Raw genomic sequence first — 13299 nt, 5'->3', positions numbered from 1 at the left:
GGAGAGAAATCTGAGCTCTCCAGGTGTGTGTGCTGGAAATCTGAATGTTGTCATCTTATTGCAAAAGTTCCATACCTTCTTGGTGATTTCTCATGGGCATCTCCCCACAGCACTGACTTCTTCATATCCACAGTACAGCCAACAAACTCCAGCTCCCTTCTCACCCAGCTAACCCACTCTTTTGTAGCACTTGTCTTATTGGACACAGCTGTGGTCTAAAAAGGGCAGGCCTATTCCTAATCTTTGGTGATTAGTGCAGCTGCAACTCCTCAGGTGTGAGATTGCCTTCTGCACTATTCTCTTACATTCTCTCCCTCCACACCTGACATCTCACGGTGCAGCTGAATTAAACATCTGTGGATGTTATGCAAAGGCCCTTTTTTGCTTCTTTACCCTGGACTTTACTAGCAGCAATTCAGGCTGTAGGGGGGTGTTTGCCAGCCCTGTGGGGAGGTTGTGATGCCTGTGCTCTCCTTGCCTGCAGGCACTGTACCTCAGCTGGGTGGTGGAGGCCCGCAGGAACATCCTGGCCATCCTGCAGGACATGCCCTCCCTGCACCCCCCCATCGACCACCTGTGCGAGCTCCTGCCCCGCCTGCAGGCCCGCTACTACTCCATCGCCTCCTCCTCCAAGGTGGGTGTGCTTCCTGCAGGGAATGGGCCCGTGGAGGGACCTCTCCAGCTGCAGCTCCCCTCAGCTGGGAGCTGGACACAGGGAGCTTCTCCTGGTGCCATTTGATATGAGAGGGGCAGATTTAGTGATCTCCGATTTAGTTATCCCAGCTTCACACAGGGTTTGTGCAGAATGCCATGCTGGAGCCAGCTGTGCCCTGATACCACCAGACTCTCTGGAGTCCTGCTCCTCTTTGCCCATTTGCCTGGCAAGGTGGCATTTTAGGGGCTGGTCAAAAGCCCCCCTTGGCAACCTCCAAGGAAGCTTAGTGGTCCCATGATGAGTTGAGGACAACACAGCAGCCCCATGAGGAGCACACAGGGAGGAGTAGCTGTCCCAATGTTAACATGAGGTTGAACTTCTCCCACATTCCTTAGCACAGTGTGGGGTTGCTGGGGCTCCTTCTCTGCCTGGTTCCAGCATCTCTTCCCTTCAGGTCTGTATTGCAGGGGTTCCATGCTGTTGTCTCCTTATGACAAAAGTTCTATACCTTCTTGGTGTTTCTCGTGGGTGTCTCCTCAGAGCACTGACTCTTCACAAAGTAACCAACTCCAGCTCCCTTCCCAACCAGCCACCCCACTTTCATAGCATCTTCTTCTCATTGCTTACAGTTGTGGCCTGTTCAAGTCAGGCCTGCTTCTAATCTTTGATCATTGACCCAACTGCAACTCCTTAGGGGTAAGATTACTTTCTACACTATTTTCTTACATTCTGTCCCCTTACACAGGTCCATCCCAACTCCATCCACATCTGTGCCGTGACGGTGGAGTACGAGACCAAGACGGGCCGCCTGAACAAAGGGGTGGCCACCAGCTGGCTCAGGAGCAAGGTGCCTGGCCAGCCTGGGAGCAGCTCCCAGGCGCCTGTGCAGCAGGAGAGCAGCTCCCAGGCGCCTGTGCAGCAGGGGGGCAGCTCCCTGGTGCCCATGTACGTGCGCAAGTCGCAGTTCCGGCTGCCCTTCAAGCCCAGCACGCCCGTGATCATGATCGGGCCGGGCACCGGCATCGCCCCTTTCATGGGATTCATCCAGGAGAGGGCCTGGCTCAAGCAGCAGGGTGAGTGAGTGAGTGAGTGAATGAGTGCCCAGGGGCTGGAGCTGCTGCAGGGCTCTGTGGGGGCAGTTTGGTGCCTCCAGGCTGCAGCTTTGCTGGTCCTGTTGTGGGTTGGCCCAGCCAAAAGCAGAGAGCTGAGGCAGGGTGAGCAGGGCTGGGTGGTTTTGTCCACACAAGGGTGTCTGTCCTGCTCTTGGCCACAGAGGATGTTTGGGGGTGGACAGAGCTGGGGCACTTCTCTGAGCTCTGCCACTATTGTAAATCTAAGGTGACTCCAACAAAGGGGAGAGAGAATGATGCATCTGACTCCATCATCAGAAGGCTAATTAATTACTTTATTATACTATACTATATTATTTCATCTAAATTGAATCTGCCATGCACTCACTCTTGCTCACAACTGCCTAAAACTGCACTCAATTCTTATTCTCTTGTGAGTGTCCCATGACAATCTGATACACACACTCTTCTTGGCTCTGATAGGCCAAGGGAACAAACCATCCTCACTTTGGGTAAACAATCTCCATATTGCATTCTACTTTAGCACAACACAGGCACAGCAAGCGAGATAAGAGTTGTGTTTTCCTTCTTCTCTGCTTGTCTCACAGCTTCTCTCTGTTCAGAGGGCATGTGAATACCACATGCCAGCACCACACCTCCAAGTAACCCCAGTCACGTCACTCAGACTGGATTCTAAAGCCTGTGGAATCAGTCCTGAGCTTCCCCTTGTAACCAGAAACCATCTATGAGCCCAGGGTGGGGGAGAGCACAGGGCTGGGGGCTGCTGGGGGTGTCGGGACAAGGGGAGGGTGGGAAGGGGGCTGGAAGGCCCAGCTGATGGGGCCTGTGTGACCCACCCTGCAGGCAAGGAGGTGGGTGAGACGGTGCTTTACTATGGCTGCCGCCACGAGCGCGAGGACTACCTGTACCGGGAGGAGCTGGCCCGCTTCCAGAAGGAGGGAGTGCTCACCCAGCTCAACGTGGCCTTCTCCAGGGACCAGGCTGAGAAGGTACCACACTGTTCCTGCTGCCCACCATCACTCCATGGCAGGCAGGAGCAGCCAGCACCCTCCTGTCTCCCAGAGCTGTGAGCACAGCCTTGCCTTCCCTTCCTGAGCCTCCCTCTCCAAAGTCTGTGGTGTGGGGGCTCTGCTCCTCTCCCCTCACTCCCACCTTGTTTCCTGCCAGGTTTATGTCCAGCACTTACTGAAGAAGAACAAGGAGAATGTCTGGAAGCTGGTTAACGAGGGGATGGCTCACATCTACGTGTGCGGGTAGGTCTGGGCACAGGGTGGGAATTTGGGGGCAATTCTCAGGAAAAGGAGCGTGACTCAGTTTCCCCAGCTGTGCATTACAAGCCCTGGGAGGGTTCTGCTGCCCTGGTTCACAGGAGGGCAGGGGGCTGGGGTGAGCACACCCTGCAGGGTGGGAGGTGGCTGTGTGGCTGTGCTCTGGTGTCTCACTCACCCCGTGTTTGCAGCGATGCCCGGAACATGGCCCGGGATGTGCAGAACACCTTCTACGAGATCGTCTCCGAGTTTGGCAACATGAGCCAGCCCCAGGCCGTGGACTATGTAAAGAAACTGATGACAAAGGGCCGCTACTCCCTGGATGTGTGGAGCTAAGAGCAGGGCTGGCAGGGCCAGGGAGAGAACAGGTCCCCAGGTGTGGGCCAGGGGAGCCGGCAAGTGCCTGCTCACCCACTGCTGCTGTGGGTGACGGTGTTGTCCCCTGCCCACGGCTACCCCGGTGTCACTCCCAACCCTTCCTGGGCCTCTGCATTCCCTCGGGGCAGGCTGGGCACCCAGGAGGTGGAAAGGGTTGAGAGGGGCAGGGGGGTAGCTCAGGCTGCTGCCCAGGAGCTGCGGTGTAATCAGCACCTCAGGGTGCACCAGCATTGGCCTTGAGGCCAGGGACAGCAGGGACACGGCCACGAGGGACAGACACAGCCAGGGAGCCCTTCCCTGGACACGAGGTGCTGCCTTATCCCCGGGGCTGGAGCCCAGCCTGGCCTGCAGGGACAGCGGAGGGGTGGAGGGGCTGTGCTGGGGCTGGGGTCGCAGCTTTGCCTCCCTCCTGCCACCCCTGGCATGTGGGGCTGGCAGTGGGCACAGAGCTGTCCCATGGCCCCAGCAGCGTGTCCTGCTCCATTCCTGCTGCCTGCCCTGGCTCCAGCAGCAGCGGGAAGCTCCTCCCCCTGTGGAATAACGCCGGATTGGAGGCGGGGTCTCAGCCCTTGGGGGCCCTGCCTGCTCCCCTAAGCCCAGCCCCTCCCTCACATCATGTACGGTCATTTTTTAAATACGGTTTTTATTTTGAACATCTTTGTGATTTTAGCATGGAAAAAAAAAAACCAACCAAAAAACAACAACAGAAACCCCAGACTTCCAGGCTGTCCAATGATTGTAAATTATTTAAATACATTTACCCTTGGAATAAAAACCCTGTGTCTGGAGTTTGCTTCCTGCATCACTCTGCTCAGCCAGAGGGAAGAAGGATGCAGGAGGAGCAATGGATGAAAACCAGGAGGGAATTTGGGGATGGTGGTGGCAGCTCTGGGTTTGGTCTGAGCTGGGGCAGCCCCTACCCTGAGTGCTGGGCTGTGGAGGGGAGGGAGGATGGCAGGGGGGGCTCTGGACTGGGGTGCAGCTGTGCCCAACCTGCTCTTTGGTTCTTCCAGAGCTCCCAGTGCTGGTACAGCTGGTGCAGGGTGACTCTTCCCCACCTCCAGGGACACTGAGGTTCTGCTGGGCTCACTGGGATGCCATGGGAAGGAGCACCCCCTGCAGCTCAGGCTGGTGGAAGGGCACAGGGAGATGACTTCTCATAAAATCATGGGCTCAATTTAGGTTGGAAAACCCCTCCAAATCACAGAGTCCAACCCTTAACCCAGCACTACCAAGCTCACCACTCAACCGTGTCCCCAGCTGCCACATCTACATGGCTTTTAGATCCCTGCAGGGATGGTGACTCCAGCACTGCTCGGGGCAGCTTCTGTCAGGGCTGGACAACCTTTTTTGTGAAGACATTTTCCTTATTAGCTGATCTAAACCTCCCCTAGTGGAAGCTGAGGCTGTTTCCCCTTGTCCTACTGTGACAACTGTCCTATTGCCCCCCACCTCCACCCTCCTTTCAGGGAGGTTGTGCCAGGACCCCCCTCCTGATGAACCAAAGCCACAGAGCAGAGCGTGGGAGCAGTTCCCAGACTGAGCCAGGGCAGCTCCTTCCCTTTATTTTCACATCTGCAGCCTCAGGAGCTGCCAGCCCAGGCTGCTGCTTGCATTGCCCAGCCCCAGCTCCTGCTGCTCCCACCCCACTCCCTGTGGATTGGAGGTGAGGGAGGAGCTGGGGCAGCCCTGGAATCAGAGCTGTGCACAGCCCCAGCTGCCCTTGGAGGGTCTCTGCCCACAGGGGCTGCCCTGGGTGCAGGGCTGGGGGGCAAAGGGGGAGCCTGCAGCACCGCAGGAGCTGTGGGAGGCAGTCCCTGGGCACTGCCCTGTCCCAGTGAGGAGCAGCAGCATCCAGAGGACATCCCAGTGCCAGGGAGGGCAGTGGCTGTCCCCTGCTGTCTGGATGGGGAAGGCAGCCAGGACAGGAGGTGCAGGGTGCCCCTGGCTGCAGGTGAGTGACTCCAGCAGGGATCCAGCCCCACAGGGACTGTCCAGGAGCAGGCCCCAAGCTCTGTCCCACAGCCAGGCCTCCAAGGGAGGGGATGAGACCCCAGAGTCCGGACGGAATCGAGGAGATGGGGACAGGGGATGGAGGAACAGTCCAGGCCCCCACAGGGCCCCACTTCAGTTCTCCTTCGTGTCCTGGTTCTTGTTCTGGATCTTCTGGTGGACGACACGGAGCGTGGTGAAGAAGTTGCCCAGGAAGAGGATGGAGAAGGGGAGGCCGCACATGAGGACCTGTGGGAGGAGAGGATGGGGTCAGGAGCAGGGACCTGCTGGGGATCCCCCTCCAGGGCCCTGCCAGGAGCCTCCTTACCTGCCACTCCTTGCACTCGGGGTGCTGCAGCATGCGGAACAGGGTGATGGCGTTGTACAGCTGCCAGAACTGAGGGGAGAGGAGAGTCAGGAGAGCTGCTGCTGCTGCTGCCACAGGCTCAGCCCAGGCCCCAGCCTGTCCAGCTGCTGCCCCTGGGTACAAACCCCACACCCACTGCTGCCCCTGGGTACAAACCCCACACCCACTGCTCCCGCTGGGTATAAACCCCACACCAGCTGCTCCCTCTGGGTATAAACCCCACACCCACTGCTCCCCCTGGGTATAAACCCCACACCAGCTGCTCCCTCTGGGTATAAACCCCACACCCACTGCTCCCCCTGGGTATAAACCCCACACCAGCTGCTCCCTCTGGATACAAACCCCACCCTGACCTCGTGTGGGGGCAGTGAAACCCCATCCAGGCTCATTCCCAGAGGACTCCAGCTGGGACATCCCCCCTGTTTCAGGCCAGCTGGAGCCCAAGGGCCTCAGGAAGCCTCAGAGCAGCCTCTGGCCATCAGCCTCAACAATCTGACCGAGGAAGGGCTCAATCCTTTCAGCAGCAGCTCAAAGCTGGAGCTCAGAAGGGCTTTGGAAAGGCTTTGGAAGGGTTCTCACCCAGCAGAATCACCCCAGCTCCTCCCCACCTCACTCCCCCAGCTGTGGTGGCTGCTTTGCAGGGAGAGGCTCAGCATTTGTTGGAAGCATTTCCCTGCTGTGGCAGCCTGTGGGGTCTGTGCCATGTCCAGGCCACCGAGCACAGCTGGGAATGTGGCACATCCCCTCTCCCACCCCAGGCTCTGCCATCCTGCAGGGATTGGGGCAGCCTCACCTGCCCAAAGAAGAGGAAGGGGAGCAGGAACGTGAGGCCTCTCCACATCCAGGACTGGAAGCCCTCTGCAAAGGAGGAAGGTTTCTGTGAGGAGCTGGAATGGGCTGTGGACAGGGCATGGAGCCCAGCTCCCCCAGACATGGAGGGCAGGGAGGCTCAGTGCCCACACGAGCCTGCCTGAGGAGGTGCTGCCATTCCAGCCTCACTGTGGGCACAGGCAGGGGGGACAGGGGCAGGGACCCCTAATCCAGCACAGGGCTCTGGCCTCCTGCCCTTGGTGTCACAGGGGCTGGGGAGGTGACAGCCCACAGTGCCTGGGTTTGGAGGGGTGTGCCACGTCTGAAGGAGCTTCCTGGGCAAACCTGGGATGCCCAGAGCCACATCCACTGCCACCTCACATCCAGAGGGAGCCCAGGAATGCCCAGAGCCACATCTCACATCCTGAGGGAGCCAGCTGTGGGCTGGTGGTCCCAGCAGAGCAGGAGGAGGGGGACAATCATCCTGTGGGGTGGTGCTGCCCCACAGGAGATGCTGCTCTGGGAGCTTGGGTTTGAATTGTAGCTTTTACTGTTCCTGCCACTGATGGAAGTGACCTCAAATCCAAGTGCCACCATTTCCTTCAGCAGAACCCACAGCTCCCAGTGGGCTGAGCAGCACAGGGCACACCCCACTCACCCACAGTCAGGTCCATGTTGTGCCTCTCTCCCAGCGCCCGCAGCCGGTACAAGCACCCACTCTGGTAGTAATACTGCAGGAACTGCACAAAGCCTGCAAGGAGAGCAGGGCTGCTGTCAGGAGCTGCCCAGGGATCACCTTCCAGCCCCAGCAGCCCCCCACAAAGCCAAGGGAACCGCCAGGTGAGCTGAGAGCTGAGCAGCTGCAGCCAGGTCTCCGTGTGCAGAGCACCTGGGTTAATTCCCTGGCCCAGCACACAGGGCAGCACTTACTCTGGTACATGGAGAAGGACAGAAACTGGTTCCTGAACATCTGGTACATGAGCCCATCTGGCCTGTGGAGAGACAGTGCTGGCTGGGGGACGTGGGGCTGCGAGGGGACAGCCAGCCCTGCCTGTCCCACAGCCCAGGAGCCCCTCCATGGGACAAGGGACACAGACTCACCACGTCAGCATGACACCTGAGAGGAAGGTGGAGATGTAGTGATGGAAAACCCACCAGCCTTTGATCCTGGAGGGCAGACACAGAGAAGCACCATCACATCTGGAGCATGAACCCAGAGCCAAAGGCAGCCTGGAGAGTGCAGCAGCCCAGCCCAGCCATCCCAGCTCCCAGGGCTGGTTGGGAAATGCCCCAGAGCAGGACCCAGGGCCTCGGGGCTGGGCAGCACCAGGGCCCTGCCAGCTCCACCTGCCCACGCGGAACGGGAGGTTCCTCCTGCCCCTCCTGCAGCTCCAGCAGGGTTTGCACACACCCTGAGTGGGAGGGAGCGGCTCCCCCGTGGCAGGGAAGGCCCAGCCCCTCCCCGGGCCCAGGGCACTCACTTGGAGCCGTTGTTGATGAGGATGCTCTCGCGGATGGTGAGGGTGCAGTAGTACCACACCAGGAGGAAGTTGAAGACGGCGTCTGTCACCCTGTGTCACACAGAGCAGAGTGTGCTGGGGGCACAGGCACGGTGACAGCCCATGGGACACCCACCCCAAGGGAAGGGACCTGCTCCCCACCACCCACCATGGCCACAAAGGCCACCCCACCTCCAGGTGCTTTAGCAGCATCTCCTGTTCAGCTCTGGATACTCCAGGATGGGAGAGAAGGACAGCAAGGAGATCTCTGCCCAGCACCAAGGCAGACTCACCTGGAGTTGAGGAGGAACCGACAGGAGAAGGAGACAATGAGGAGGATGATGGTGAGGTAGAGCTTGAACTTCTCGTACTCATCTTTATATGCAAACCTGCAGGGAAGCACAGGGACAGGCTTGGAGCAAGGGGGCTGCTGGAAATCTGTGTCCTCCCATCCCATCTGGCTGGGCAAAGTGATGGTTCTGGGAGACACTCAGGGAGAAGCTTGCATTGGGGGCATTTCTGAGAGCAGAGCACATCATCAGGCTGCTCCCACACAGCTGGGACACATCTGAGCACCCCAAACCACCCCAGCCTGGGGGTGGCCCTGGTGGGGAGCTGGGCACACTGGGATGTGCACAAATCTCCAAGGGGAGGATTGGGGAGCAGAGGGAGAGGGGAGTGGCCCCTGGCTGGGCATCTCTGGCAAGGGAAAGGCTCCAAGGGGCCAAAACCAACTTCTGGTGCTTCCCCAAGGGAAGAGGAGGGGACTATCCACTGTCTGCCTCTCCTGGAAGTTCCTGACACAGTGGAAACACGGACATGGTTTCAGTGGAGGATCCCATTAACTTGTCAGAGCTAATGGTCCAGCCCAGCCCAGCAGCAGGAACGTGAGGGGGAGCCAAGGATTTGGCTGATTCCTGGGAAGGGAATCTACAGCAGGTGAGCCAAGGCAGTCCCGTGTCTGCCTGGGAGGAGCTGCTGTTCCTGGTGCCAAGGGGATGCCAAGGCAGGAAAATCAGAGGAGCAGCGAGGGGGGGCCGTACTTGGCCTGTTTGCTGAGCAGGGTCACGTTCACATTGCCGAGCACCAGACTCAGGTACAACCTGGGGAGAGAGCAGAGCGTCAGGACAAGGACCTGCCTGTGCAGCTGTCCCCTCCTGTGCCACCAATGAGACCAGGGATGAGCCCCAGGTGCTCCCACAACCCCTCTGGAATCTCCTCCCAAGGGTGGGGAGCACACAGCCCACCTCCCACAGCCCTGAGGTGTTCACCAGGGCTTCTCCTCAGGCACAGCCACTGGGCAAGGGTGGGTGATGGCCATGAGCAGGCAGAGGAGTGAGGGCAGCACTGCTGGTGTCCCTGGGGAGCCCAAGGGGAGCAGCACAGCTGGTGCAGGGTGGCAGCTCTGGGGTCTGTCCCTTACAGCCACAGGGATGTGGAGGTGGCCCAGGCAGAGCTGAGGCGCCTTCTCACCCGTTCTTCTTTGGCAGATAGGCCTCCATCTCAAAGAACACGTTCTGCCTCTCTTTAATCAGGCTCTGGGTCTCTTGGATGGATGCTTCCTGCTCGGGACTCGCCTGGGCTCTGCATCTGGGGAGCAAACACAGGCACTGGCACCAGCAGAGCCTCTGGGACGTGAGCAGCACGGGCTGGCACTCCACAAGTGACTGATGGGGCAAGGACACCCCAAGGACAGGGAAGGGGCATGGAGGCAAGTCCACAACTCCATCTGCAGGGTGAGCTCCTCTGTCAGGCTCTGTCAGGCCATGGTGGGGCTCAAGGTGAGGCCAGGTGGGTCTCTCACCCTCAGCAAGGATGGGGAGAGCTTTGTGCAGGAGGGGAGCAGTTCATGGTACCTGCAAAACCCCTGCAAGCCCTGAACTGCAAACAGGGCACAGGAAAGGGGGGCTGGGGATGAACAGCCTGCCCACAGCCCCTGGCTGCAGAGAGGCTTGCATTTGAGGCATGAGGGGAGCTCAGCAGCCCCATCCTTGCTGCTGTCCCCTCCTGTGCTGTCACAGAGCACTGACTCACTTTTTGAGGGACAGGGACAGCTCCTTCAGCCGCTTCTTCTGCCGGGCTATGGAGCTGGAGATGCCATCCTGCAGCTTGGTCAGCTCCTCGAGTTTCTGCTTGTACAGCTTGTGGTTGTCCTGGGAGGGAGAGAGAGACCAGCACACGTTAGAGCTGCCTGCCCAGACACCTCTGTCCTTGGGCCCTCTATGAAAAATGTCCTTAATTTCACCTGTGCTGCTGCTGGGTGAGAGGAGGGGTGGCCAGGTGTGTTTGGGGACAGCCAGCCCTGCTTCCATGGGGATGCCCAGCCCCAGTCCCAAGCAGGACATGCACAGGATGTTCCCGTGCTGGGGACACCAATGTCTGCACACAGCAGATAGGAAAGGCTTGGGAATAAACCCTGGGTGGGACAACTGTGGTGCCACGGTGGCTTTGAGTGCTGGGATAGGATGAGCAGCACTTTGTGCCACCAGCTCTCCCAGCTCATGGCTTTAGGGCTCCACCTGAGCTCCCCTGGGAGGCTGGAAGGAGCTTGGGCCCTCTATGATGCTTTTGTTAAAAAATGTCCTTAATTTCACCTGTGCTGCTGCTGGGTGAGAGGAGGGGTGGCTGCATTAGGCCAGGTGTGTTTGGGGACAGCCAGCCCTGCTTCCATGGGGATGCCCAGCCCCAATCCCAAGCAGGACATGCACAGGATGTTCCCGTGCTCAGGACACCAATGACTGCATGCAGCAGATAGCAAAGGCTTGGGAATAAACCCTGGGTGGGCCAGGGTACAACTGTGGTGCCACAGTGGACAGGATGAGCAGCTCTTTGTGCCTCAGCTCTCCCAGCTGGTGGCTTTGGGGCTCCCCTGGGAAGCTGGAAGGAGCCTGTCCATGAGCTGGACAAAGGAAGGGCTCCCAGCAGGGCTGCAGCCAATGTAACCCAACCACACCTGGATAAGGCTGCCTGCATTTCTCCACTATTTTTAGTAGGGAAAGGGGAGAGCTGCTGGATCAATGCTGCTGCTGCTGCTGCTTGTCCAGGTCAGCAGGAAAACAGCCTCACCTCGGCCACAGCAGCCTGAGGGCCACCTCCACACGCTGCTCACTCCAACCCTTGGACTAGACCTTGGCACGAACAAATTCTAACCTCTGTGGCTCTTATCAACCACTCGATCACCAGATCTTAAAAGTTGTTCCCAAAGGAGAAAGGTGAAACCAAGAGCAGAGGAGAGAACCCTTCTCCCTCTGGTGACAAGCAAGGAGGGAACGGATCCCAGATAGTCCCGGTTCCACAGCAGTGATTTATGCCCCTGATTTATCCCAGGACATTCCCTGCTTGACCATGGAGCTTTCCTGCTGCCACCTAGAGTCACCTCGCTCTGGCTCTGGGGTTAACCGTGAGCGAGTGGCTTTTGTGACCAGTCCTTGAGCCGTGCCAGCCTCGGGGACAGTCCGTGTGAGGAGTGACCCGGGCAGGGAGGAGTGTCCCAGGGGAAGGGCCGGCGCTGAGCGGCCTCTCAGGGCTCGGAGTGGGCGACATCCACGCAAGCCCTATGGAGCAAGAGGAGGTTTCTCAAAGCCTCCCTTGCCCCAGATCTGGGCAACAACATCCGCTTCACCCTGCTCTGGGGGGGAAGGAGGGCGAAAGGGAACGGCTGCGGCTGCAGCCCGGTGACCTGAGCGGCAGCAGGACATGGTTGGCCAACCTTTCCCTGGGGTGACCCTGTGCGAGCTGAACCCTGCCCACTCCTTCTCCGGCAGGCAGGCAGCGCCCTGGGGATTACACAAAGCAGGTGGAAGCACCTCTGACACCGGTCACCTTCCTGGCACGGAGCGGTGACAGGGGACAGCACTGGGGACACGGCTGGAGCGTTCCGGGAGCGCTGGCTCTGCTGGCCGGTGTCCCCGCGGGGCTGGCGGGCTCCGGGCTGCCCCGAGAGCGGCGATAAGGGCTGGGACAGCATCTGCGCACCTCGTCCGGCCGTGCCACGCCGGGCACCGCCGCTCCCAGCAGCAAAACCGGGAGATCTGAGCTCTGCACGCCACGTCCGCGCCGGGCCGGGGCATCAGAGCGGGGAACCCCGCTGTACCCGAGCCCGGCACAGCCCGGTACAGCCCGGCACAGCCCGGTACAGCCCGCACCCTGCCCTGCTCCCAAACGCTCTGCCCCAAGGCACACGGGGGCTGGGGCACGGCGGGAAAGCAGCCGGACCGCAGCGGGGAGAGCCCGGCTCCCGCTGGGGATGCTGCGGGGCACCCGCGGGGGATCCCCCAGCCCCGGTAACCGCGGCGTGCCGCGCTCGGCCGGAGCGCTACCCCGGCCCGTGCCGGCCCCGGTGGTACCTGGATGCGCTGGTAGCCGTCCTGCAGCTCCTCCCACTCGCGCAGGCACTCGGCGAGCGAGGCGCCCCAGGCCATGGCGGCGATGGCGGCGGCGGCGACCGGCCCGGCCCGGCCCGGCCCGCGGCGACGGGCGGCGCTGGCCACGCCCCCTTCCGGACACGCCCCGGGGCGGGGCTGGGGGCGGGGCCTCCGGCAGTGCGCTCTTCCCTCAGAAACCGAGCCTGGAAAATGAGAAATTCCCCTGGAAAACCAGAAATTCCCTCTGTAACCGAGCCTGGAAAACCAGAAATTCCCCTGGAAAACAGAAATTCCCTCTAAAGCGGAGCCTGGAAAAAGAGAAATTCCCCTGGAAAAGCAGAAATTCCCTCTAAATAGGAGCCCGGAAAACCAGAAATTCCCCTGGAAAACCAGAAATTCCCTCTAAAGCGGAGCCTGGAAAACCAGAAATTCCCTCAAATGGGAGTCTAGAAAACCAGAAATTCCCCTGGAAAACAGAAATTCCCTCTAGAGTAGAGCCTGGAAAACCAGAAACTCCCCTGGAAAACCAGAAAGTTCCCTGGAAAACAGAAATTCCCTCTAAATAGGAGGCTGGAAAACCAGAAATTCCCCTGGAAAACCAGAAAGTTCCCTGGAAAACAGAAATTCCCTCTAAATAGGAGGCTGGAAAACCAGAAATTCCCCTGGAAAACCAGAAATTCCCTCTAAAGCGGAGACTGGAAAACCAGAAATTCCCTCTAGAGTGGAGCCTGGAAACCAGAAATTCCCCTGGAAACCAGAAATTCCCCTGGAAAACCAGAACTTCCCTCTAAATCTGAGCCTGGAAAGTGAAAAATTCCCTCTTAAGTTGGAGCCTGGAAAACGAGAAATTCCCCCTAAATCGGAGCTTAGAAAAT

At 59.3% G+C, this 13299-nt stretch overlaps 2 protein-coding genes across 5 annotated transcripts in view; one reads left to right on the top strand and one right to left on the bottom strand.

The window, feature by feature from the left end:
- The window catches only part of LOC128944121 (NADPH--cytochrome P450 reductase), a 30229-nt gene extending 26633 nt beyond the window's left edge, over positions 1-3596 (top strand). For all 4 annotated transcript variants that reach the window (XM_054287241.1, XM_054287243.1, XM_054287242.1 and 1 more), the window contains 5 exons: positions 485-634; positions 1401-1728; positions 2590-2735; positions 2914-2999; positions 3206-3596. In XM_054287241.1, coding sequence (XP_054143216.1) covers positions 485-634; positions 1401-1728; positions 2590-2735; positions 2914-2999; positions 3206-3350 — 855 coding nt within the window. In that variant the 3' untranslated portion in view covers positions 3351-3596. The remainder of the gene's footprint in view (positions 1-484; positions 635-1400; positions 1729-2589; positions 2736-2913; positions 3000-3205) is intronic.
- Positions 3597-5144: 1548 nt separating this feature from the next.
- Positions 5145-12509, bottom strand: TMEM120A (transmembrane protein 120A). Its single transcript, XM_054287251.1, has 12 exons — positions 12407-12509; positions 10095-10213; positions 9534-9650; positions 9104-9163; positions 8354-8449; positions 8043-8132; positions 7663-7728; positions 7492-7553; positions 7220-7312; positions 6545-6609; positions 5713-5781; positions 5145-5633 (listed from the first exon to the last, which is right to left on the bottom strand). Exons 1-12 carry the CDS (start codon positions 12479-12481, stop codon positions 5520-5522), a joined length of 1026 nt encoding a protein of 341 aa, XP_054143226.1. The 5' UTR covers positions 12482-12509; the 3' UTR covers positions 5145-5519.
- Positions 12510-13299: the final 790 nt, after the last annotated feature.

Source organism: Melozone crissalis, unplaced genomic scaffold, assembly GCF_028551555.1.
Source record: "Melozone crissalis strain CALT ecotype California unplaced genomic scaffold, PUWL_Pcris_2 ptg000057l_1, whole genome shotgun sequence".
Lineage (NCBI taxonomy): Eukaryota > Metazoa > Chordata > Aves > Passeriformes > Passerellidae > Melozone > Melozone crissalis.
This window is presented reverse-complemented; position numbering and strand designations above follow the sequence as displayed.